The sequence below is a fragment of the Pelophylax lessonae genome (assembly GCF_965119305.1).
Source record: "Pelophylax lessonae genome assembly, chromosome: 3".
NCBI lineage: Eukaryota > Metazoa > Chordata > Amphibia > Anura > Ranidae > Pelophylax > Pelophylax lessonae.
In genome coordinates, this window is record NC_138770.1 from 14,498,871 (window position 1) to 14,525,586 (window position 26,716).

The 26,716-nt window shown below is 47.1% G+C and overlaps 2 protein-coding genes across 2 annotated transcripts in view; both read left to right on the top strand.

Moving 5' to 3' along the window:
* The window catches only part of LOC309550227 (uncharacterized protein), a 1,381,219-nt gene that overhangs the window by 755,622 nt on the left and 598,881 nt on the right, over positions 1-26,716 (top strand).
* The window catches only part of LOC309548726 (uncharacterized protein), a gene marked incomplete at its 5' end in the record, with an annotated part of 286,787 nt that overhangs the window by 43,955 nt on the left and 216,116 nt on the right, over positions 1-26,716 (top strand). The window contains 2 exons of the mRNA XM_082248681.1: positions 22,122-22,349; positions 22,439-22,666. Of these exons, the coding sequence (XP_082104807.1) occupies positions 22,122-22,349; positions 22,439-22,666 (456 nt within the window). The remainder of the gene's footprint in view (positions 1-22,121; positions 22,350-22,438; positions 22,667-26,716) is intronic.

Here is a 26,716-nt window from a genome sequence, read left to right on the forward strand (position 1 = left end):
GTAGACCTGGCTTATATTAATATTTTCTTTTATGAAGCAGTAAACTGCACGACTACAGTTTTTTACTAATTTTACTGTTACTTCTAGTAAAATACTAGTGTTGTTGTCTGTCTCTGCTATGCTGTTTGCATTTTCAGACCTTCCTATATATTTGCAGTGCAAGTGCACTAAAGTATGCAGGGCTTGCAGGCCATGACAGGGTCCAGGAAAGTGTCCTTTGAAGCAAATGAAAATAAAAAGGATTCTTTTATTTGTGACTGCTTGATTGTTTGTTTGTTTTTTGATAAAGTTTTGAAAACCATTGGGCAGTGGGCTGGGCATGGGCATTGGGCAGTAATCGTGATGCATCGTGATGCATCGCGGAATCAAATCGTATCGAATCGCGACCCTAATAATCGTAATCGAATCGTGAGGTAAGTGAAGATGCGCAGCCCTAGTGTTCACACTACGAGACGTTTCTCGGGGCTGCAGTTCCTCTGAGCTCCACAAGGTGGTGATCTCACTTCTACCCAGACAGGAAGTCTCTATGGAAGACAGGAAGTGATGTCGGCTACACACAGGAAGTTCCTGAGGTACAAAGTACAGAGGAGACGTTGCTGGAAGAGGCAGCAGAAGAGGTAATAAGATCTTATTTTCTATTTACACCCAGTAACCCCCCATCATGTCCCTCCTCTTCCTCCATAGTTACTGTGACCTCTTTTATCTCCAGCAGATGATGATACACACATATATAGTGTGGATACCTAGATTAACCCCTTCAGGGTCAGAACATTTCCCCCACTTACAGGGCCGGAACATCCTCTTCCTTTTCGAGATGGGTCACCTTTCCCACCAATACCTCCCCACCTCATCAGTCTAAACCAGCGTTTCCCAATAGGTTCCGCGAGAACAAAATTGGGGTTCCGCGGCGTTTGGCCTCATCCAAGATGGCCACCGCTACCTGCTATTTCCGGAAGGTCGGAAACCGCAGAAATCAGGCAACCTTGATCTCATAAGACGGGCGGGACAATTCTGGACTTGGGGCAGGACCAGTGCTGAGGCAGCTGCCTGAATGAACTTTTCACATTAACCAGGAGGTGATTGGCTGCTAGGAGGCGGTCCTAGCAACCAATCACCAGCTTGCTAATGTGAAAGGCTAACCTGGCAGCTCCTGCACCCCCATCCAGTGCTGCTGTGCCTTCAGTCCAGGATTGTCCCCCTGCCTTCTCCTTGCTCTGTGTAAGGTATGAAGTACAGGGAGGAAAGGACATGGCTGTGAAGGATGGGGAACAGGGTCATATAAAGAGGGCAGTGCTGTGGGAGGATGTGAAGGGGGGCAGTGCTGGGGGAGATGTGAAGGAGGCAGAGCTGGGGGTCATGTGAAGGAGGCAGAGCTGGGGGGGAAATGTGAAGGAGGCAGAACTGGGGGGATGTGAAGGAGGCAGAGCTGGGGGGGATGTGAAGGAGGCAGAGCTGGGGGGGATGTGAAGCAGGCAGAGCTGGGGGGGGATGTGAAGGGGGCAGAGCTGGGGGGATGTGAAGGGGGCAGTGCTGTGGGGGGGATGTGAGGGAGGCAGATCTGGGGGGGAATGTGAGGGAGGCAGAGCTGGGGGGGTGTGAAGACAGACAATGTTGTGGGGAGTATGTGAAAGGGGCAGTGGGAGGGGGGATGTCAAGGGGGCAATGCTGTGGGGGGGGGGAATGTGAGGGAGGCAGAGCTGGGGGGTGTAATGTTTCGGTACCTCTGGTACCCTTGTTTCCATATTTCTCCTCTCTTAATTGCGTCCCATCTTGTATAACAAAGGACGCATATACCTTTAAGACCGGATGACATCACTGCCGAGCGCCGCTATGAGTGGCTATTTCAATCGCCGGTTCGCTCGTTCAAACCCACATGTTCATCGCACCTACGCCTGAGAAGTCGGAGCTGCTGACATACCTTCCTTGCTGAACTAAAGCCGGAAACCTCGCTGGTGATCCGTATCTCGCTACGGGATCACCCCTCTCCAATGGACACTGTTATTCCTAACCTATCTAAGTGATAAGTACCCCGCAGGGGATTCTTACTAACCAATCTCCTACTGTCATCTACTGCAATTACCAAGACTATCTGTATCTATCTATTCACTATCATCTGCATAAGACTGTTAGCTCTTGGGACTACCTTGAACTATCCTTGCACTAGGTTACTCTGTCTAAAGTATACTTCATCTGTGTCCTCTTACCATCTGCACTATACTTGACATCAGAACCTATCTGCTTACCATCACCTGCAACTCTCCTATACTACTTCTAGTGCTCACCATACAATAGCCTGTCTCTCATCTATATATCCTCATATACTCTATCCCTCCATTAAACATCTATTAATATATATATATAGTATATAACAGGCTGTACACGGTGATGAAGTCCTGAGAGTTGGATATGTTGTTCAACAGATTCTCTACAAGGCTACTGAGTGTAATAATTCTGCAGCTGTAAATCCATCCACAAACAAAAACGCATGAACGTTACAGATTGAACGAGCCCTTAAAAAAAATATGGATTCAGCAGAATTATCCACTCATGTACTACAATTAAAACAGCAAGTAGATGCATTGATCCATGCGCTAACAGAGGTAAAAAATGACAATCAAACCTTGAGACAGCAGCTTGGCCGTCTCACACAGCCTCCTGCTGCTCAGCCCCGTGAGCCTAAGATAAACCCTCTTATAGTGTTTTCTGGTGATCGGAGCAAATTCCGTGAATTTAAAAACGCATGTCAATTGTTTTTTTTGTTAAAACCTCTAACCTACACCACTGACCAAATTAAGGTTTTTACCATCATCTCCTATTTAACGGGTGAACCCCCGGCCTGGGCAGATGCTCTCTTTGAAAAGGATGATCCACTCCTTAATTCTTATCCCTTATTTCTAGCACAACTTGCTACTTTATATGAAGACCCCCAACAAGCAGAGTACCGCTGACACCCAGTTACGGGCCCTAAAACAAGGAAGGAGACCTGTTGAAGATTTCGTGGCGAATTTTAAAAGATGGTCCCCTGATTCAGGGTGGAACGACACATCTTTGCGAACGCAGTTTAGACTCGGCCTATCTGAGGCCGTTAAAGACGAGCTCGCCCGAGCGGATTTACCTGGCACTCTAGAGGGACTGATCCAGACCAGTATCCATATTGACAGACGACTACGAGAAAGAAAGGCTGAGAAGATGGGCTCACCATTTTCCAGTCCTTCTCGGATGTTGCCTGCTGACCCTACTCCTATGGAAGTAGGAATGATACGTCCACCTCTGACCCTTTCTGAACGTGCCAGGAGGAAAAGCGAACATCTTTGCATGTACTGCGCATCCCCGAATCATCTGGTAAACGACTGTCCTCTTGTCCGCAGAAAAGAGGGTGAGTGTTCAAATGTCTTGCTAGGGGGACTCACGACTTCCTTTTCTAATCCTTATCTTTTTGTTCAATTAACATTGCAGTGGGACCAAACTAGGATCACCACCAAGGCTATGATTGACACAGGATCTTGTGGAAACTACATTGACATTTGTTTTGTCTCCTTTAATAAAATACCTATTGTTTCAAAACCCAAACCTGTCTCCGTTAGTTTTATTAACGGTACCCCTTTATCCTCTGGTCCTATCACCAGTCAGACACAGGCACTTCTTGTAACTGCTGACGAGTCTCATGTGGAGACCACCACCTTTGATGTATTAACTTCGCCACATTTTCCAATCATTTTGGGACTTCCCTGGTTACACATACATCAACCAATCATCGATTGGAAAACAAGAACGTTAGCCTTCTCTTCTCACTATTGCGAGACGACGTGTAACCTCCCCACACATGATAGGATCCTGTCTGTACTGCCAGATGACATTATTCCTAAGTGTTATCAAGATTTATCGGAGGTTTTCCTTGAGAAAAATGCTCAAATGCTACCTCCTCATAGGGACTATGATTGTTGTATCGATCTGCTCCCTAATAGCAAGTTGCCTTACGGACATGTATATCCTCTCTCACAGGATGAACTCTCTCACCTTAAGGAGTATCTGGATGAAAACTTGGCAAAAGGATTCATCCGACCTTCTACTTCCTCCACTGCTGCTGGGCTCTTCTTTGTCCGCAATAAGGACTCTAGCCTTAGGCCTATCATTGATTTCAGACAATTAAATGCCATCACAATAAAGGATCGTTATCCTTTACCTCTTATTCCTGAACTTATCGAACAGGTGCGTGGGGCTTCTTTCTTTTCAAAATTGGACCTAAAAGGGGCATACAATTTAATTCAAATCCGTAAAGGGGATGAATGGAAGACGGCATTCAGAACCAGATACGGACTGTTTGAGTACCTTGTAATGCCATTTGGGCTATGTAATGCCCCCGCAGCCTTCCAACGGTTTATAAACGAGATATTCCGAGACTTGCTTGATGTTTGTGTGGTAGTATATTTGGACGATATACTTATCTATTCTCATTCCTTACCTGAGCACATAAAACATGTGAGACTTGTGTTGTCAAGACTACTTGCACATAACATATATGTTAAATCAAAGAAATGTTTGTTTCATAAAGACGAGGTACTATTCCTAGGATATATTATATCTAAAAGTGGAATCAAAATGGACATGAGCAAAATATCCTGCATTCTGGATTGGCCTGTGCCAACCACTCGCAAAGCATTACAAAGGTTCCTAGGATTCTCTAATTACTATAGGAAATTCATTAAAAACTTCTCTGCGATTGTGAAACCTCTAACACAACTTACAAGCACGAAGAGACCATTTAATTGGACAATAGAAGCAAATGGAGCATTCTCTCTGCTGAAATCAAACTTTACTACTGCCCCCATACTATGCCATCCAGACCCATCCCTTCAATACATCTTAGAGGTAGATGCGTCTAATATGGCAGTAGGAGCAGTTCTCTCACAACGACCAACAAACACCTCACCTCTTCACCCAGTTGCTTTCTTTTCAAAGTCATTAAGTAGCCCCGAGGTGAACTACCCAGTAGGTGAGAAGGAGTTATTAGCAATAAAACTGGCATTAGAGAATTGGAGACATCTACTTGAGGGCACTCAATTGCCAATTCTGATATATACTGATCACAAAAACCTCCAATACCTTCAGACTAATAGAACTCTTTCCCACCGGCAGGTACGGTGGTCGTTATTCTTTCTGAGATTTAATTTTTTAGTAACTTACACGCCCGCAGACAAAAATAAAAAAGCGGATGCACTCTCACGACTAGCCGAGAAAGATTGCACTGAGGTTCCCTCAGTTCCTATAATACCACTTGAACGTATTATCGGAGTCGTTCACTCACTGAAGGAGGAGATTTTGCACAGCATAGGGTTGGATTCACCTCCACCACAACTAACTACTGACGCAGAAGGCTTCCTCTACTACAACGATAAATTATACATACCCCCTACTATGCGAACCAAGATCTTAGAATTGTCGCATGATGTACCTATAGCAGGACATATGGGTATGACTAAAACTCTCAATCTACTCACTAGGCAATTTTGGTGGCCAGACATGAAGACAACCGTAAAAAAGTTTGTTTCATCTTGTGATATCTGTGCTAGGTCTAAAATTGACAACACGAAACCATCAGGATTACTTTGTAGTTTACCGATACCCCAGGTTCCGTGGGAAGTGGTATCCTTAGACTTCATAGTGGAACTACCACCTTCCAAAGGATTCAACACCATCTTGGTATCAGTGGACCATCTGACCAAGATGGCACATTTCACCCCTATCCGAAAACTACCTTCATCCAAACAAACAGTGGAATTACTTGTGAAACATGTCTTTAAGTTACATGGTATTCCAAAAACACTGCTGTCTGACCGTGGTTCACAATTCATCTCAAAGTTTTGGCTAGCTCTATGTCAGATACTGTGAATAGAGCGTAACCTCACTTCTCCCTACCACCCTCAGACCAATGGACAGACAGAGAGAGTTAACCAGTGCATTGAACAGTACCTGCGTTGCTATACTTCGTATCTACAGGACGATTGGGCAGATCTCCTCCCACTGGCGGAATTCGCCTATAACAACGCTACTCATAGCACTACTAAGCAAAGTCCGTTTTACCTGAATTATGGGTTTCATCCCACACTCCTTTCTCCACGTATCTTGCCATCAAGTAATCCAGTGGCATCTGATTATCTTGCCCAGATAAAGGATTCTCTGGGATTACTCAACAATACAATATTTCATGCTCATAGCCAACAAAAAAAGTACTACGACCTCCGTAGGAAACCCTCTCCCCAATATGCCATTGGGGATCTTGTTTGGCTTTCTACAAAAAAATCTGAGACTAAAGATCCCTAGTAAAAAACATGGACCTCTATTTCTGGGACCTTTTCCAATAGAGAAGCTTATTGGAAAAGCTGCAGTACAACTTACATTGCCAGTAGACCTCAAGATACATCCTGTCTTCCATGTGTCTCTACTGAAGCCCCATGTTCCTAACCAAGGAAAAAGGCCTACTATCTCACCTCCACCTCCTGTACAAGTGGAAGGTGGAGAAGAATTTGAGATAAAAGAAATTTTGGATTCCCGTTTCAATAGAAGAAGACTCCAGTATCTTGTACGATGGAAGAATTATGGGCCCCAAGATGACACCTGGCTGGATACCTCCGATATACATGCCCCTAGACTGATTCGCAATTTCCACTCGAAATATCCGGAAAAACCAGTTCTAGAGGCCTTCCGGAGCCGGCCTTAAGGGGGGGGTACTGTAATGTTCCGGTACCTATGGTACCCTTGTTCCCATAGTTCTCCTCTCTTTGCGTCCCATCTTGTATAACAAAGGACGCATACACCTTTAAGACAGGATGACATCACTGCCGAGCGCCGCTATGAGCGGCTATTTCAATCGCCGGTTTGCTCTGTTCAAACCCACATGTTCATCGCACCTACGCCTGAGAAGTCGGAGCTGCTGACATACCTTCCTTGCTGAACTAAAGCCGGAAACCTCGCTGGTGATCCGTATCTCGCTACGGGATCACCCCTCTCCAATGGACACTGTTATTCCTAACCTATCTAAGTGATAAGTACCCCGCAGGGGATTCTTACTAACCAATCTCCTACTGTCATCTACTGCAATTACCAAGACTATCTGTATCTATCTATTCACTATCATCTGCATAAGACTGTTAGCTCTTGGGACTACCTTGAACTATCCTTGCACTAGGTTACTCTGTCTAAAGTATACTCCATCTGTGTCCTCTTACCATCTGCACTATACTTGACATCAGAACCTATCTGCTTACCATCACCTGCAACTCTCCTATACTACTTCTAGTGCTCACCATACAATAGCCTGTCTCTCATCTATATATCCTCATATACTCTATCCCTCCATTAAACATCTATTAATATATATATAGTATATAACAGGCTGTACACGGTGATGAAGTCCTGAGAGTTGGATATGTTGTTCAACAGATTCTCTACAAGGCTACTGAGTGTAATAATTCTGCAGCTGTAAATCCATCCACAAACAAAAACGCATGAACGTTACAGGGGGATGTGAGGGAGGCAGAGCTGGTTGGGGTGTGGAGGAGGACAATGTTGTGGGGAGTATGTGAAAGGGCAATGCCTGGGGGGGGTGTCAAGGGGACAGTGCTGTGGGGGGGGGGGTGTTTGAATCTAGTTTTTCCATAATGCTCCCAGTCTCAGATATTTATCATAAAATGTGATCAGTAAAGTCTCCGGAGTACACGGAGATCACAGGAATATGATGTGTCCTGGCAAAGCCCACAGAAAAAGTTCATGTTTCAGTTTAGGAGAGGTGGGACGCATCCGGGAGAAACAATTCTGTGCCCAGAAACCTCAAAGAGAGCCCCCCCCCCCCCCGCACACAGCTCCTCCTCCCAATGTCCCTCCAATCAGAGTCAGAGAATCCTATGACATCACACTGACCTCACAGCTCCGCCTCCCAATGTCCCTCCAACTGGCTCTTTTTCTATTCTGATGCTCTGAGGATGTGGATGGACCCTTACTAGCAAGGTGGGACTTTATGTCTTGTGTTATATGAAAGGACGCCAGAATTGCTTATGACAAGCTTTGAACCTTTGGACCAGGGGGGCCTTTGTGGGTAAAGTTTACCTCAGTCTGAAACAAGGATTTGACAAAATGTATACCTGACCAGAGAGGTGAGGAGGATTCTGGGAGGTCACATGACATCACTCTTATCTCTATTAATAAAACACAGACCTGACCAGAGAGGTAAAGAGGATTCTGGGAGGTCACATGACATCACTCTTATCTCTATTAATAAAACACAGACCTGACCAGGGAGGTGAGGAGGAATCTGGGAGGTCGCATGACATCACTCTTATCTCTAATAATAAAACACAGACCTGACCAGAGAGGTAAAGAGGATTCTGGGAGGTCACATGACATCACTCTTATCTCTATTAATAAAACATAGACCTGACCAGAGAGGTAAAGAGGATTCTGGGAGGTCACATGACATCACTCTTATCTCTATTAATAAAACACAGACCTGACCGGAGAGGTGAGGAGGATTCTGGGAGGTCAAATTACATCACTCATCTCTATTAACCACTTAAGCCCTGGAGGATTTGGCTGCTCAAAGACCAGGCCCCTTTTTTCAACTTGGCACTGCGTGACTTTAACTGACAATTGCGTGGTCATGCAATGCTGTACCCAAACAAAATTTACGACCTTTTTTCCCACAAACAGAGCTTTCTTTTGGAGGTATTTGATCACCTCTGCACTTTTTTATTTTTTGCGATATTAATAAAAAAAGAGCGATAATTTTGAGAAAAAATTACATTTCTCTTTCGTCCTCCGACAGTCGCCGCCTCCTCTAAGTCATCACTGTTGGGTATTGTCTTCCCATCCGCAGGAGTAGCTAGGCATATAGACTTAGTCCAAAGACATTAGCATATACACACCCATGGGGGCTGTCCCATATGGTCAATACCCCCCCTGCATCACCACTCCCAACTCAGTTTTAATCTGCCTAGCGTCAGGAGTAGTCAGGCTTACCTTGTGCTGGGGCTTCAGTCTCAGCCTTCCTAATCTTTTTCTTTTGATTTTCTTTGAAAATGTCAGTTTTTTCTCTTACTTTACTAACTGTCTATTTTGTCAGCTTCTAGTGTTAGTCTTCTCTTCGCATGAAGATGGATCATGCGGTGCTGGGATTCGGACTGACCGCCCTGGTTTTCCAGGGCACAGAGGGTCAGATGGACCCCCAGCCCGCCATCGAGCGTTCAGCCATGGTTCGCCCTGGCATTACGAACGACCCATCCCTTTTCGCTACAGGGATGCAGCCGTGAGGTGGCTACCTCACAGGACTCGTCTGCGGTGCTGCAGCGTCATGTCCCTGGCTCAAGGCACTCCCTGTCAGATGAGGACAGAGGTTTTCCGTGCATAGAGGCTCCCCACGCCATCTGGTACAGGTAAGTACTTCTGTGTGGGGCCTCTGTCTGGGGTGGCAGTCTGTGTTGCTGTGTGTTCCCCATGTCTGTGCCTGTGTGACTCCCTGTGCGATCCCTGTGGGGATCGCTTGTGCAGATACTGTAATGTTGCCCGAGGGTCCCTGTCCCTGTGTCACTTAGGTGCATTGTTGGGGGTGCAGACGTTTTTGGTTATGCGGCGACCGCGGCGGTGTTTTTTCGCACGGTCCGCCATCTTAACTATGGGCAAACATGTGTAGCTCCTCTGGGGCGATCCTGCATGTTATTTTGGCGCCATCCGCTGCCATATTGTGTGCGGTCGAATGATCAGTCCGGCCGCATGTCGGCAGCCATTTTGGCGTGGCCTCCAATGCATCCCTATGGGGCAGCCATTTTCCCAGGGTCTGGCATATAGTCCAGCCTACTTCAGCAGCACTTCCTTTCCATCAGCAGCAGAACATCGGTACCAACGCTCTGCGAGCTCTGCAGGTTATCACTCTCAATTTTCCTCTGTGTTATCGCTTCTGGCTCAGTTTCTCTTCTCCTTTTGGGGTCTTTTATCACTGTAGCAGTAGCGGTGGGCTGCGCACACCGCAGCGCTCTTAAAGGGAACAGTACATTGTATTGCACTGTAGTTTGTTTTCTAATAACTTGAGCAATGGATTCTCAGGAAAGCAAGTTTCCTCCAGCTTTAGTGGGGGGCCCCAGTTCTCCTGTGGCCCGGCTGCGACCCGATCTGGCTGCTGTGGTGGCGACTTTGGTGGCAAATATGGAAATGCTGATGTCTGAACACGCTGCGAGAAAGAGGCCCAGGTTGTCTCTCTCTTCTAATTCAGATGGGGAAATGGCTGCTGCTGCGAGCGTGCCCTTTTCAGGGTCCCGATCATCCTTGGACCCCCCGGGGTCTGAGGGGGAGGCTGAGATAAAGGAGGTTGATACCTCCTCCCCGGGGTCGCCTGAAGAACGGGCAACCATGGATGAGTTGATTGTGTCTGTAAAGGACACCTTACATTTAGAGGATGAGCCCTGTCCTCCGGGCGTTGTGTCCTCGTTTGGGACGCACAGGACCCGCAAGTCTGCGCAGGTTTTCCCCCTGCCCAGCAGAATTCCATTACACTGTTAATGAAATGTGGCGCACGTTAAAATGTCCATTCCTGATACCTAGTCGGTTCAAATTGCTTTATCCTTTTGCGCCGGCTACGGAATCACGATGGTGTGTGCCTCCACAGGTAGATCACACTGTGGCCGTGTTAAACAAGGCTACCTCGGTTCCTACTGAGGATACCCCGGTTTTCCGGGATCCCACGGACCGGCGGTTGGAGTCTCTAGCGCGCGCCATTCCTATACGGTGGCGGGTTCGTTGCTCAAACCCGTCTTCGCGTCCGTTCTGGTGGCTCAGGCGGTGGCCGACTGGACTACGATGCTTAGGAGCAATCTCATGTCTGATGGTGTTCAGTCTGCCCGGCTGGAAATGGTGGTTCAGATCCACCAGGGAGTCATGTACTTGTGTGATGCAGCCTTGAATGAAGCCCCCTTGGTGGCTCGCCTCTCTAGTGTCGCGGTGCTTAACCGGCGACTGATATGGCTGAAGAGCTGGTCATCCGACCAGTCCTCACGGAAAACTGTTGCTGATTTTCCCTATGCTGGCTCCCGCCTTTTTGGCAAGGCGTTGGACACCCTGATAAAAGGCGTCACGGGGGGCAAGAGCACTATGCTGCCCCAGAACCCGAAGAACAAGTATTTTCCAGGCAGGCGGGGTTCTGCGCCTAGATCCAATCAGGGGTCCTTTCATGCCTTTCGGAACCAATCCAAGGGCAAGCCCTTCAAGGCCCAGGGCAGTCAGAAGAAGCCCTGGGCGTGTAAGCAGAAGCCTGGCAATGCCGGCTCGGCGGGTCAATCCGCCTCTGCCTGAAGGGGCGCCCTCACCCGTTTCAGGGGTGGGGGGACGTTTGCGCGGTTTCCTCCAACCTTGGCTGCTCTGGATATCGGACAGGTGGGTTCAGGAAAGCGTTCGATCGGGTTACAAGATCGAATTCCTTTCCTGGCCGGCGGACAGATTCTTTCCCTCCAATCTTCATCTGCTTCCGGGGCGTCTGCAGGACTTGCATCAAGCGGTGCAGGACCTGCTTGCTCAAGGAGTGATTGTCCCGGTGCCTCACCGGGACAGGTTTCGGGGGTTTTATTCGAATCTGTTCACTGTGCCCAGGAAGGAGGGCAAAGTGCGTCCTATTCTGGACCTGAAAGCGCTGAACCGCTTTGTGCGTGTTCGGAAGTTTTGAATGGAGTCTCTCCGTTCGGTGGTGGCGTCCTTGAGTCCAGGAGAATTCCTGGCTTCGATAGATCTGAAGGATGCGTACCTGCACATCCCCATTTTCGAGGGTCATCAGCGGTACCTTTGGTTTGCTATCACGGAGGATAACTACCAGTTTGTGGCGTTACCTTTCGGTCTCGCTTCGGCACCAAGGGTGTTTACCAAAGTGTTGGCGCCGGTTTTGGGCCTGCTGAGGGCCCAGGGCATTGCGGTCTTGGGTTACCTGGACGATCTCCTTCTGAGATCATGTGCCAGCCAGGACCTTGTGCGCGATCTGTCCATCACGGTACAGACGCTCCAGGAGTTCGGATGGACCATCAACGTTCAAAAATCGGCGTTGTCTCCATCGCTTCTCCTTCCCTACCTGGGAATGGTTCTGGACTCTGCTCAGGCAAAGGTGTTCCCACCGGAGGACAAGCTCCGGACTTTGCGGGACGAGCTCAGGTCCCTCAGGGACAACCTGTCCTCGTCACTCAGGACCTGTATGTGGGGCCTGGGGTTGATGGTTTCGGCCTTCGAGGCATTACCCTTTGCTCAGTTCCACACGCGGGCTCTCCAGACGGAGATCCTGGCCAGGTGGGACAGACTACCTCAGTCCTTGGATCTGAGTGTCTCCTTGAGTCATCAGACCAGATTGGCTCTTCTGTGGTGGCTCCAGTCCCCGTCGGTGGCGGAAGGCAAGTCCTTCCGTCCGTTGGTGTGGACGGTGGTTACCACGGATGCCAGCCTGTCAGGCTGGGGTGGAGTCCTGGGCAACCTGTCTTCCCAGGGCACTTGGTCGGAGGGGGAGTCCTCCCTTCCGATAAATGTGCTGGAATTGCGAGCAATCAAACTCTGTCTCTTCCAGTGGTTGGACCGTCTCCAGGGCCTACCTGTCCGCGTACAGACGGACAATGCTACCGCGGTGGCTTACATCAACCACCAGGGGGGCACCAGGAGTGCTCGAGCGGCCCGAGAGGTGAACGACATTCTGTCTTGGGCCGAGACTCATGTCCCGGCAATCTCAGCAGTTCACATTCCGGGTGTGGAAAATTGGCAGGCCGACTATCTGAGCCGCCAGACCCTGGACCAGGGGGAATGGTCCCTACACCCAGAGGTCTTTTAGATGCTGTGTGCGAGGTGGGGATCCCCGGACGTGGATCTGTACGCATCCCGGCTAAATCAAATGGTGGAAAGGTTTGTGGCAAGAACGCACGATCCGTTGGCGGACGCCTCGGATGCGTTGGTGGCCCCTTTGGATCAGTATCGTCTGATGTATGCCTTTCCTCCGATTCAGTTACTATCCCGGTTCCTCCGCAGATTGGGCTCAGAACCGCACCTGGTGATTCTGGTGGCTCCGGATTGGCCTCGCTGGTCCTGGTACGCCGACGTTGTTCACCTGGCAGTGGCGCCTCCGTGGCGTCTGCCTCTGCGGGAAGATCTCCTGTCTAAAGGTCCGATCTTCCATCCTGCTTTACAGTCGCTGGCTTTAACGGCCTGGCTGTTGAGACCCAGGTCTTGAGGGACAAGGGTCTCTCCCCTGAGGTTATCCCTACCCTAATCAAGGCTAGGAAATCCTCCTCTGGTAAGATCTATTACCGTACCTGGAAAGCTTATTTCGCCTGGTGTGAGTCCAGGGGGTTCTCCCCTCGTTCTTACTCGGTGTCGAGAGTGTTGGCTTTCCTCCAGTCTGGCGTGGACCAGCGCCTGGCGCTGGCCATGATAAAGGGACAGTTGTCTGCACTGGCGGTCCTTTTTTAACACCCTGTGGCGTCTCATTCCTTGGTTCGCACCTTCATTCAAGGTGTGCGACATTTGGCTCCTCCCGGGAAGGAGCCTTTACCTCCATGGGACTTGAACTTGGTTCTGTCCGTGTTACAGCGTGCTCCCTTTGAGAACATCCGGGAGATATCGTTGCCTCTGCTGTTGAAAAAGGTTGCTTTTCTAGTGGCGATCACTTCGGCTCGCAGAGTATCGGAGCTGGCGGCGTTGTCTTGCCGCTCCCCTTACTTGATAGTTCACAAGGATAAGGTGGTTTTGCGTCCACCCCCATCCTTCCTTCCCAAGGTGATCTCTGAGTTCCACCTTAATGAGGACATTGTCCTGCCTTCGCTTTGTACGAAGCCTAGACATCCAAAGGAGATTGCCTTGCATTCCTTGGATGTTGTCAGGGCGATCAGAGTTTACCTGTCTACGGAACCCTTTCGGAAGACGGATTCCCTGTTTGTCCTTCCTGAGGGATCTCGGAAGGGCATGGCTGCGTCGGCAGCAACTATTGCCAAATGGATCAGACAGACCATTGAGCAGGCTTATGCCTTGAAGGAACGGGTTCCGCCCTTCCCTGTTAAGGTGCACTCTACCAGGTCTTTGAGTGCGTCCTGGGCCTATTGGCATCGGGCCTCGGTGGCCCAGGTGTGCAAGGCTGCGACTTGGTCGTCGGTGCACACCTTTTCCAAATTCTACAAAGTAGATGTTCTGGCATCGGCTGATGCTTCCTTTGGCCGCAAAGTTCTCAGTGCAGCAGTGCCATGAAGGACCCTTGACCTTTTTTCTGGGTCCCTGGCTGTTGGTATTTGCTTTCCTGGGCTGTTGCTACTGTTGAGCATTGTTTGTTCTGTTGCCCAGTTGGTTCTCTTACGGTGCATATAAGATTCCCTTCTCTGATGTGGGTACTGCGTTGCCTTTTCTACGGTTGCGTCTCCCACCCCTCATGTCTATACTGCTTTGGGACATCCCAACAGTGATGACTTAGAGGAGGCGGCGACTGTCGGAGGACGTAAGAGAAAACTGAATTTTTGTAAAATCATACCTGTAAAATTCCTTTCTCTGAGTCCTCCAACAGTCGCCGCCCCACCCCTCTTTTGGGGTTCTTATTACCTACTGCTATGCTACCAAACTGAGGTGGGAGTGGTGATGCAGGGGGGGGTATTGACCAGATGGGACAGCCCCCATGGGTGTGTTTATGCTAATGTCTTTGTCTTTGGACTAAGTCTATATGCCAAGCTACTCCTGCGGATGGGAAGACAATACCCAACAGTGATGACTTAGAGGAGGCGGCGACTGTCAGAGGACTCAGAGAAAGGAATTTTAAAGGTAAGATTTTACAAAAATTCCGTTTTTCAACTTTGTCTTTTAAAAAATATCCAAAATACTCAAGTGTAAATACTGAAATTTACGCAGCTTTAATTTCTGACTGCCTATTTCATTTCATGAAATAAAAAATAAAAAAAAACCCAAATTACCACTTTTTGGAAAGTAGACATCCTAAGGAATGTCCTAAGATGCATGTTGAGCTCATTGAATATTTCATTTTTTTGTCATAGGTGTTTGAAAAATGACAAAATAAAAAATTTTTTGTTTTTTACACAAAGTTGTCATCGAAATGATATATTGCACATGCATGCCATGGGTATATGTGTAATTACACCCCAAATAATATTCTGCTGCTTCTCTTGAGTACAGGGATACCACATATGTGAGACTTTTTGGGAGCCAACTGTGTACGGGACCTCGAAAACCAATCCCCACCATCAGAATTTCAAAGGGCGTACATTTTTCATTGCATTTTCTCACTACCTATCACTGTTTAGGAGGCCCTGAAATGTCAAGATACCACAACCCCCCCCCCCAAATGACCCCATTTTAGTAAAGTAGAGACCCCAAGCTGTTTGCTGAGAGGCATGGTGAGTCCATTGAATATTTTATATTTTGCCACAAGTTTTGGCAAAATTAAATTTTATTTTTTTTATTTTTTTAACACAAACTTGTCACTAAAAGATACAATTCTCACGCATGCCATGGGTATATGTGGAATGACACCCCAAAATACATTCTACTGCTTCTCCTGAGTATGGAAATACCCCATGTGTGAGACTTTTTGGGAGCCTAGCTGTGTACGGGACCCCGAAAACCAATCACCATCTTCAGGTTTTCTAATGGCGTAAATTTTTGATTTTACTCCTCACTACCCATCACAGTTTCGGAGGCCCTGAAATTTCAAGATGGCACACTTTTTGGAAAGTAGACACCCCAAGATATTTGCTGAGAGGCATGGCGAGTCCATGGAATATTTTATATTTTGCCACAAGTTTCGGGAAAATTAAATTTTTTAAAAAATGTTTTTAACACAAAGTTGTCACTAATAGATAAATTGCTCACACATACCATGGGTATGTCATGACACCCCAAAATACATTCTGCTGCTTCCCCTGAGTACAGGGATACCACATGTGTGAGACTTTTTGGGAGCATAGCTGTGTACGGGACCCCAAAAACCAATCAAAATCTTCAGGTTTTCTAATGGCGTAAATTGTGCATTTCACCTCCGCACTACCTGTCACAGTTTAGAGATGTATAGAACTGTTCGCCGGCGAACAGTTCCCGGCGAACTTAGCATGTTCGCGTTCGCCGCTGCCGGCGAACATATGCGATGTTCGGTCCGCCCCCCATAAGACATCATTGAGGCAAACTTTGACCCTGAACTTTACAGTCAGCAGACACATTTCCAGCCAATCAGCATACCTCCCTCCCACACCCTCCCACCTCCTATAAATAAGCAAGGGCAGCATCCATCTTAGATCATTCTGAAGCAGTGTGTGTAGTGAGAGTAGGGAGAGAGCTGCTGCTGCTGCTGCTGCTGCTGCTGCTGCTGCTGCTGCTGCTGCTGCTGTTAAGCTAGGGACAGTTAGTCAGTGTTCCTGGTCTTGCAGTGTTCTTGGTCCACTACTGCTGTAATATCAGCACCCCAAAAAGCCCTTCTAAGGGCTGGTATTTGTGTTTTTTTTTTATATATATATATATATATATATATATATATATATATATATATATATATATATACCTAGCGTCCCCAAAAGCCCTTTTAAGGGCTGGTAATTGAGTTGTTTCTTCTTATATATATATATATATATATATATATATATATATATATATATCTATATCTATCTAGTGTCCCCAAAAGCCCTTTTAAGGGCTGGTAATTGAGGATTTTTTTTATTTATATATATACATATATATATATATATATAGTGTCCCCAAAAGCCCTTTTAAGGGCTGGTAAGGTAATAGATTTTTTTCTTTATATATATATCTATATATATCTATTGTACACTGCAGTTGCCTGCCCGCTGTGTGTGAGAGGCCACAGACTGTACTGTGTGCACACCACACTCATTTCGGGTGGCACAGGCACAGTACCTTGCATTTTAAAAAATATTTTTTTTTTCCTCTGTCATAATTGCAGTGAGTGCTGTGTCAGGTCCACAGAGTGCACTGTACCCACTGCAGTGCACTGCCCACCACTGATATATATACGGTGGCACAGCATCTTGTTGCAATAAATTGAAAAAAAAAAATATTTTTTATTATTGCAGTTGCCTGGGCTGCCAGTTACTGTCAGGTCCACAGAGTGTACTGTGCCCACTGCAGTGCCACTGTGTGCCCACCCACCACTGATATATAAGGTGGCACAGCAGCTTGCAAAGTAAAAAAAAAAATATATTTTTTTTAATTGCAGTTGCCTGGGTGCCAGTGACTGCTGTCAGGTCCACAGAGAGTGTACTGTGCCACTGCCCACCCACCACTGATATATAAGGTGGCACAGCAGCTTGCAAAGTAAAATAAAATATATTTTTTTAAAATTGCAGTTGCCTGGGTGCCAGTGACTGCTGTCAGGTCCACAGAGAGTGTACTGTGCCACTGCCCACCCACCACTGATATATAAGGTGGCACAGCAGCTTGCAAAGTAAAATAAAATATATATTTTTTAAAATTGCAGTTGCCTGGGTGCCAGTGACTGCTGTCAGGTCCACAGAGAGTGTACTGTGCCACTGCCCACCCACCACTGATATATAAGGTGGCACAGCAGCTTGCAAAGTAAAAAAAAATATATATTTTTTTAAATTGCAGTTGCCTGGGTGCCAGTGACTGCTGTCAGGTCCACAGAGAGTGTACTGTGCCACTGCCCACCCACCACTGATATATAAAGTGGCACAGCAGCTTGCAAAGTAAAAAAATATATATATATTTTTTAAATTGCAGTTGCCTGGGTGCCAGTGACTGCTGTCAGGTCCACAGAGAGTGTACTGTGCCACTGCCCACCCACCACTGATATATATGCCTGCAAGAGAAAAAGCCAGCCGCAGAGAAGCCGTATTCCTGAAAATATAAGAAAAATGCTGTTTTTTAGGGGTTCTGGACATGCTACAGAGCTGAAACTTGACAGGTACACTTTTTAGACCCCCCAGACACTAAATACAAAAAATGACATGCCTACCTAAAAAAATGCCCGCTAAATGCCTGCAAGAGAAAAAGCCAGCCGCAGAGAAGCCGTATTCCTGAAAATATAAGAAAAATGCTGTTTTTTAGGGGTTCTGGACATGCTACAGAGCTGAAACTTGACAGGTACACTTTTTAGACCCCCCAGACACTAAATACAAAAAATGACATGCCTGCCTAAAAAAATGCCCGCTAAATGCCTGCAAGAAAAAAAGCCAGCCACAGAGAAGCCGTATTCCTGAAAATATAAGAAAAATGCTGTTTTTTAGGGGTTCTGGACATGCTACAGAGCTGAAACTTGACAGGTACACTTTTTAGACCCCCCAGACACTAAATACAAAAAATGACATGCCTGCCTAAAAAAATGCCCGCTAAATGCCTGCAAGAAAAAAAGCCAGCCGCAGAGAAGCCGTATTCCTGAAAATATAAGAAAAATGCTGTTTTTTAGGGGTTCTGGACATGCTACAGAGCTGAAACTTGACAGGTACACTTTTTAGACCCCCCAGACACTAAATACAAAAAATGACATGCCTGCCAAAAAAAATGCCCGCTAAATGCCTGCAAGAGAAAAAGCCAGCCGCAGAGAAGCCATATTCCTGAAAATATAAGAAAAATGCTGTTTTTTAGGGGTTCTGGACATGCTACAGAGCTGAAACTTGACAGGTACACTTTTTAGACCCCCCAGACACTAAATACAAAAAATGACATGCCTGCCTAAAAAAATGCCCGCTAAATGCCTGCAAGAAAAAAAGCCAGCCGCAGAGAAGCCGTATTCCTGAAAATATAAGAAAAATGCTGTTTTCTAGGGGTTCTGGACATGCTACAGAGCTGAAACTTGACAGGTACACTTTTTAGACCCCCCAGACACTAAATACAAAAAATGACATGCCTGCCTAAAAAAATGCCCGCTAAATGCCTGCAAGAGAAAAAGCCAGCCGCAGAGAAGCCGTATTCCTGAAAATATAAGAAAAATGCTGTTTTTTAGGGGTTCTGGACATGCTACAGAGCTGAAACTTGACAGGTACACTTTTTAGACCCCCCAGACACTAAATACAAAAAATGACATGCCTGCCTAAAAAAATGCCCGATAAATGCCTGCAAGAGAAAAAGCCAGCCGCAGAGAAGCCGTATTACTGAAAATATAATAAAAATGCTGTTTTTTAGGGGTTCTGGACATGCTACAGAGCTGAAACTTGACAGGTACACTTTTTAGACCCCCCAGACACTAAAATACAAAAAATTACATGCCTGCCTAAAAAAATGCCCGCTAAATGCCTGCAAGAGAAAAAGCCAGCCACAGAGAAGCCATATTCCTGAAAATATAAGAAAAATGCTGCTTTTTAGGGGTTCTGGACATGCTACAGAGCTGAAACTTGACAGGTACACTTTTTAGACCCCCCAGACACTAAATACAAAAAATGACATGCCTGCCTAAAAAAATGCCCGATAAATGCCTGCAAGAGAAAAAGCCAGCCGCAGAGAAGCCGTATTACTGAAAATATAATAAAAATGCTGTTTTTTAGGGGTTCTGGACATGCTACAGAGCTGAAACTTGACAGGTACACTTTTTAGACCCCCCAGACACTAAATACAAAAAATTACATGCCTGCCTAAAAAAATGCCTGCTAAATGCCTGCAAGAGAAAAAGCCAGCCGCAGAGAAGCCAAATTCCTGAAAATATAAGAAAAATGCTGCTTTTTAGGGGTTCTGGACATGCTACAGAGCTGAAACTTGACAGGTACACTTTTTAGACCCCCCAGACACTAAATACAAAAAATGACATGCCTGCCTAAAAAAATGCCCGATAAATGCCTGCAAGAGAAAAAGCCAGCCGCAGAGAAGCCATATTCCTGAAAATATAAGACAAATGCTGTTTTTTAGGGGTTCTGGACATGCTACAGAGCTGAAACTTCACAGGTACACTTTTTAGACCCCCCAGATGCTAAATCCAAAGAAATTTTTTATTTTTATTTTTTTTTAATTTTTCCAATAATTGGCTCTCTATCAAAAAATTATAATTTTTAAGAACTTTTTTTTGCGTGATCCCTCTCCGGCATGCCACAGTCCAGGTGTTAGTCCCCTTGAAACAACTTTTCCATCACTATTGTGGCCAGAAAGAGTCCCTGTGTGTTTTAAAATTCGCCTGCCTATTGAAGTCTATGTCGGTTTGCCCGGTTCGCGAACATTTGCCGATGTTCGCGTTCGCTGTTCGCGAACGGCAAATTTTAGGTTCGCGACATCACTATCACAGTTTTCAAGATAGCACAAAACCCCCCAAATGACCCAATTTTGCAAAGTAGACACTCCAAGCTATTTGCTGAGAGGCATGGTGAGTCCAGTATCTGATTGGGCAGGACCGATCAACAGGTCCAGGCCAAAAATCATTGGCCTGGACCTGATGACTGATCGGTTCTGAACCCAATTAGATCATCAGAGGGGCCGGGGGCACGCGGGAGCATGCCCCAGAGCGGCGGGGGCGAGCGACATAGGTCTACGACGCTTTGCCTGTAGGAGGCTGACTGCCGCAGTAAATAGTCGTGCGGCGGTCGGCAAGTGGTTAATAAAACACAGACCTGACTGGAGAGGTGAGGAGGATTCTGGGAGGTCACATGACATCACTCTTATCTCTATTAACCACTTAAGCCCCGGAGGATTTGGCTGCTCAAGACCAGGGCCTATTTTGCGATTCGGCACTGCGTGACTTTAACAGACAATTGTGCGGTCGTGCGGCGCTGTACCCAAATGAAATTGACGTCCTTTTTTTCCCACAAACAGAGCTTTCTTTTGGGGGTATTTAATCACCTGTGCGATTTTTATTTTTTGCGCTATAAACAAAAAAAGATCAAAATTTTTTAACATTTTAGGCCAATTTGTTTTCTGCTACATATGTATGGTAAAAAAAAAATCGCAATAAGCATATTTTGATTGGTTTGCGCAAAAGTTATTGCATCTACTAACTATGGGAAAAATTTATGTAATTTTTATTTATTTATTTTTTTTTTACTAGTAATGGCGGCGATCTGCAATTTTTTTTTTTTTGTTGCGGGACTGCGACATTGCGGCGGACAGATTGGACCCTTGACACTTTTGGGGGTACCAGTGACATTACTACAGTAATCAGTGCTATACATATGCACTGTTACTGTAAAAATGACACTGGCAGGAAAGGGTTAACTTTATTGGTGATCAGTGGGTTAAATGTATCCCTAGGGGTGTGATTCTAACTGTGGGGGGCGTGGCTTGTGATGTAACCACAGAAACATACGATCCTACATAGCAGGATCATATTATCTCTGCAGTTAGATCAGGGAGAATGACGGCTTTGTTTACATTAGCCGCCTGCCTTTCTCCCTCTGCAGCGGGAGATCGCGGGTGGCCGGCGGACATCTGAGCCATCAGTCACTCACGCGGGGATGACAGTGAGCGAGCGGGGCGGGAGCGCGCCTCCGGCGGCACGCGCTCGGCCCCCTAGAGGCTCGTAGGTGAGCGACGTAGTCCTACATCGTTTTGCCTGTAGGGGGCTGACCACTGCAGTAAATAGTCGTGCGGCGGTCGGCAAGCGGTTAATAAAACACAAACCTGACCGGAGAGGTGAGGAGGATTCTGGGAATGTCATTTAATTTTAGTCGTGGTGTTCATATTTAGAGTTTTCCTCCTGTGAAGTCTGGAGATCATATGACCATCACATTGCCTCCACCTCCCTCCCTGATAGAATAGAGAAATACAAAGAAGATTCTAAAAGTCACCAGAGAGATCATCGAGCTGCTGACAGGAGAGGTGAGCGGTGCCGACATCATGATGGAGAATCAGCTGCCCCTCACATCACTGGGTAAGAGGAGACTTTATTGTAAATGAGAGAGCAGTACGGAGGGTCCACCTAGATCCCCCATCATCTGATAAACACATAGAAACAATGTATTCAGTCAGTGTGTGTGTTTCCTACAGATGGATCCAGTAATGGGAACCCACCAGAGAGATGTCCCCGTCCTCTGTATTCCCGGGATTCCACACAGGAAGGTCACACCATCCCCCACCATCATCAGGTAGATGAGAAACAAATCACTGATAGTATCATTAGGATCTGTACATTATCTGCATTGTTACAATTGATGTCATTTTTATTATATATTCAGAGTGGAAACCTGAGAGATTCTAAAGTTGAGGTTAAAGAAGAGATAAAAGAGGAGGATGATGAGGATGGGGTGATGGAGGAGTCCGAGTTTCTAAAAGAACAAAAAGATCTGTACCAGGACACCATGGTGGAGTCATCCAGCTACAGGAACCCACCAGAGAGATGTCCCCGTCCTCTGTATTCCCGGGATTCCACACAGGAAGGTCACACCATCCCCCACCATTATCAGGTAGATGAGGAACAATCACTGATAGTATCATTAGGATCTGTGCATTATCTGCATTGTTACCATTGATGTAATTTTTATTATATATTCAGAGTGGAAACCTGAGAGATTCTAAAGTTGAGGTTAAAGAAGAGATAAAAGAGGAGGATGATGAGGATGGGATGATGGAGGAGTCAGAGTTTCCAAAAGAACACAAAGATCTGTACCAGGACACCATGGTGGAGTCATCCAGCTACAGAAACCCACCAGAAAGATGTCCCCGTCCTCTGTATTCCCGGGATTCCACACAGGAAGGTCACACCATCCCTCACCATCATCAGGTAGATGAGGAACAATTATTGGTAGTTCTAATTTATATACAGCATGTTTGTTACAATGAATATTTTATTATATATTCAGAGTGGAAACTTGGAGGGTGATAATATTGATGTTAAAGAAGAGTATAAAGAGGAGGATGAGGAGTATGGAGTGATGGAGGAGTTTACAGGACACAAGGCTATGATGGAGCCACCTTCTACCAGGAACCCACCAGAGAGATGTCCCCATCCTTTGTATTCCCGGGATTCCACACAGGAAGGTCACACCATCCCTCATTGTTACAAGGTTGGTGGAAACAAAGATTAAAACAAAAGTAAGGCTCAGTTGCTACAAATCTCATGGTAAATGTCCATAAAGAAGTCCATATACTTGGTGGAGTGCACTTGATAGGCCAATATCTTAGGGCTGCCATCAATACAGGAACAGAAGCCATATTCCTGCAAGGCTGCCGGTATAAACAAGAGGGAGGGCGGCTCTAAGTGCAGAATTTAAAACCGATTTATTGTATAGTATATAATTGGCAACTCACATGTTTGGAGATAAGAACAGGCACTTCGTAATAGTAAGGCTGTCCCAAGGGTCATCCGTGGACGTTAAGTCCGTTCACTGGCAGCGCAATGCAGGGTTCACCTTGCTGGTCACCGTTATGAGGAAGCCGGCCATATGGTGGATATACACTTAGATCGAGGCTTGAGACGCTGGTGGCTCAGCAGCGAAGGACAAAATGCATCACTGGAATGCGACGTGTTTCTGAGCATTTGCGTTGCAAGTATTACGGCAGCCACACTCTTTCTTCAGTGCTTGAAGGTGATGTCACAATAATAAAGCTGATTTCTCTTTCGCTCATTGAAGGACACAGCTCCAGCATCTTCTTAGCCATTGGGTTATGCTGCCCCATACAGGAGAAGGACATGAGGCAGGAAAAAGCTTTACCAAACCTATGGGGCAGTTCCAGGGGGTATACTCCCACACTCTGCTATAGGCATTCAGTTTCTTCTGCCTAGTCAGGAGTAAGGACCTAGTTCCTTGCTGGGATTTCTGGTCCTACCATTTTTTCTGTTCCTGTGAGAATTACAATCAACTGCTGGACTGGGTGAGGGACTGGATGTTCTAGATCCTTAAGGTCTCCCCAGTCCGGCCATTGAGCGTGCGCAGGCCTCAGCTCCGCGCTAGATCGGCCGTGACATAGCCCCACTGGACAGGGTCTGGCCTGCGAGTTAACCGTCTCACGAGGGTGCATAGACCTGGTCACAGCCTTAGTCCCAGCATGCCTCTTGCCCCGCAGCACCCCCATTCTGATGAGGACGGCTGAAGCCACTGCCTCCCGTGTGGACATCCGCCTTCCCCTCTTCTGCCCTGGGTGGTCGGATCCGCTGGGGCTGGTGTCCTGGCCTACTAGGCCATGCAGCTGAGTTTGGCGCTGTCTTGCGTCCTGCTGGGCCATATGGTTAGCTTGGCACCTGTCTTAAACCAGGTGGCGCTTCATTTTTAGTGACAGTCATGCCGCCATTATTGTGTGAGCCAGAGTACCCTGCTTGCGTGTCCACGTCACAGTGGGCAGGCCCACCTTTAATGGGGGCTATGTTCTATTATGTCCTCTATGGTGGGCTCTTAAGGCAACCCCCCTTATCTTTTGCAGGGTCTCATAGGTGGTCCATTTGTGGACCCTTGGCCGGTGTCCCCTTGAGGGATCACAGTTGGCAGTCTCCCCTGACTGTTATGTTTCAGGGTGAGCTTAGTATGTAGCGACCCTACTGGGTCTGCGTCCATGTACCTTGAGTGCTCTGTTAGTGAGGATGATTCCTCTTCTACTGCAGTCATAGACCCCTTTGACAGGAGAGCCGAGACTTTAGTCCACCACATGTTTACTGTGGCCGGTTCGGGGCTGAATAGCATTGGTGTCCCAGACCTTAACAGGGTGGGCAAGTTTTGCGCCAGGATCTGGAGGGGGAACAGCTTCCTTGAGGAGCTGGCGGACCAGTTAGTCCAGGGGTTGCAGTTTGCCTGTGATGCCTCTCTGGATGCGGCTCCCTTAGTTTCTAGGCTGTCCGTGACAGGAGTGGTCCTTCGGCGCATGATATGGATGATATCATTAATGGTCTTACAGGGGGGAAGAGAACTCTTCTATCACAGGCTGCCAGAAGCAAGGAGTCTCGTCGCAGACATGGGCTTTTTTTTCTCGGCTCATATGCAGCCTTTTCGTCTCCCAGGATCTCAAGACAAAGGATCTTGGTCTCGCCTCAGATCCTCGGGTATTCACAAAAGTGTTGGCCCCGGTGTTGGCATTGTAGCGGCAGCCGGGGATTGCGGTACTGGGAACCTGGACACTGTTCTTCAGCGAGCAGAGTCTCTGACTGCTTAAAAGGACAACCCAGAAATTACTGTACGGACTCTGCAGGAGTTCAGTTAGAAATTGAGCTTCCAAAAACCTCCTCTGGTTCCGTCCACCAAGTTGAACTATCTGGGTCTGACTCTGGACTCGGCTTTAGCCAGGCTGTTTGTTCCAGGGAAAAAAACTCCAAAATCTGCTGGATGAGATTTGGCTCCTGTTGTCCAGCAGACGGTCATCTTTCAGGACTTGCATGCGGGTGTGCCTGATGGTGTCTACCTTCGAGACGGTTCTGTTTGCACAGTTCCACTTGAGAACTCTGCATAGAGAGTTTCTTGGCAAGTGGGAAAAGAATCCGCAGTCTCTGGAGAAGCAGATCCTGTTGAGCCGGCATATGAGAGGGTCCCTGATATGGTGGCTTCACTCTCCAGCTCTTCAACAGGGCAAATTCTTCCTTCCCCTGTACTGGACGGTGGTCTCCATGGTTGGCAGCCTGTCTTGATGGGGAGGCGTTTTGGGCACTAATGTGCTCAAGGGGTCTGGACTCTGGAGGAGTCAAGACTACCGATGAAAATATTGAATTTTCAGACGATAAGATTTGTCTGGCTCATTGGACAAATCGCCTTTAGGGGTGCCTGGTAAGGATTCCATGGGACAATGCCAGGGCTGTGGCGTATGTCAATCACCAAGGGGGCACAAAAAGTGTCCTGGCAGCTCGGTAGGTAGCTGGCATTCTAAAGGTTCAGCTGTGTCTCTGGTGGGGAACTCCCGTGTTGGACCTATTGGCCTCTAGTCTCAACAGGAAGGTACATAGAATTGAGGCAAGGTTTCGGGATCCTCTGGCCGACGCCACAGATTACTGGTGGTTCATTGGGGCCAGTATCATATGATATATGCCTTTCCCCCGCTAATACTTCTGCCCAGTCTTTTGTGAAGAATCGAGGCAGAAGTCATCCTAGTGGCTCCAGACTGGCTTGTCTGTCTTGGTTCGTTGATCTGGTAAGGCCGGTCACCGATGCCTCTTGGAGGCTTCCTCTCAGAGAAGATCTATTGGCCCATGAGCCAATCTTCCATCCTGCTTTACAGTCGCTGGCTTTAACAGCTTGGCTTTTGAAAACCAGGTGCTGAAGGATCGGGGTTGTCTAAATTGGTGATTCCCATGCTGTTAAAGGCTAGAAAATCTACCTCTAGGAAGATTTACCATCGTACCTGGAAGATGTACATTGTGTGGTATGAGTCTCTTGGGGGTCATCCCCGTTCCCTTTTGGTGGCTCAGATTTTGGCATTCCTCAAACGAGGTGTTAAGTAGCACCTGGCCCTGGGTACCATCCAGGGCCAGGTTTTTGGCCTTGGCGGTCTTCTTTTACCATTCTTTGGCTATGCATTCTTTGGTTTGCACCTTTGTTCAGGGGGTTAACCACTTGGCTCCCCCAGTTCGGTCTCCGTTGTCTCCATGGGATCTCAGTTTGGTGCTGTCGGTTCTCCAGTAACCGCCTTTCAAAAATATTAGCAAGCTTCCTCTGATTATATTGTCACAGAAGGTAGCCTTCCTGGTGGCTATTACTTCTGCATGCAGGGTGTAGGAGCTGGTGGTGTTGTCTTGTTGTTCACCTTACCTGGTGGCTCACAGAGATAGTGGTGCTTCGCCCTTGTCAGTCTTCACTTCCTAAGGTTGTTTCTGGTTTCCATCTGAATGAAGACATTGTGTTGCCTTCCCTGTTTC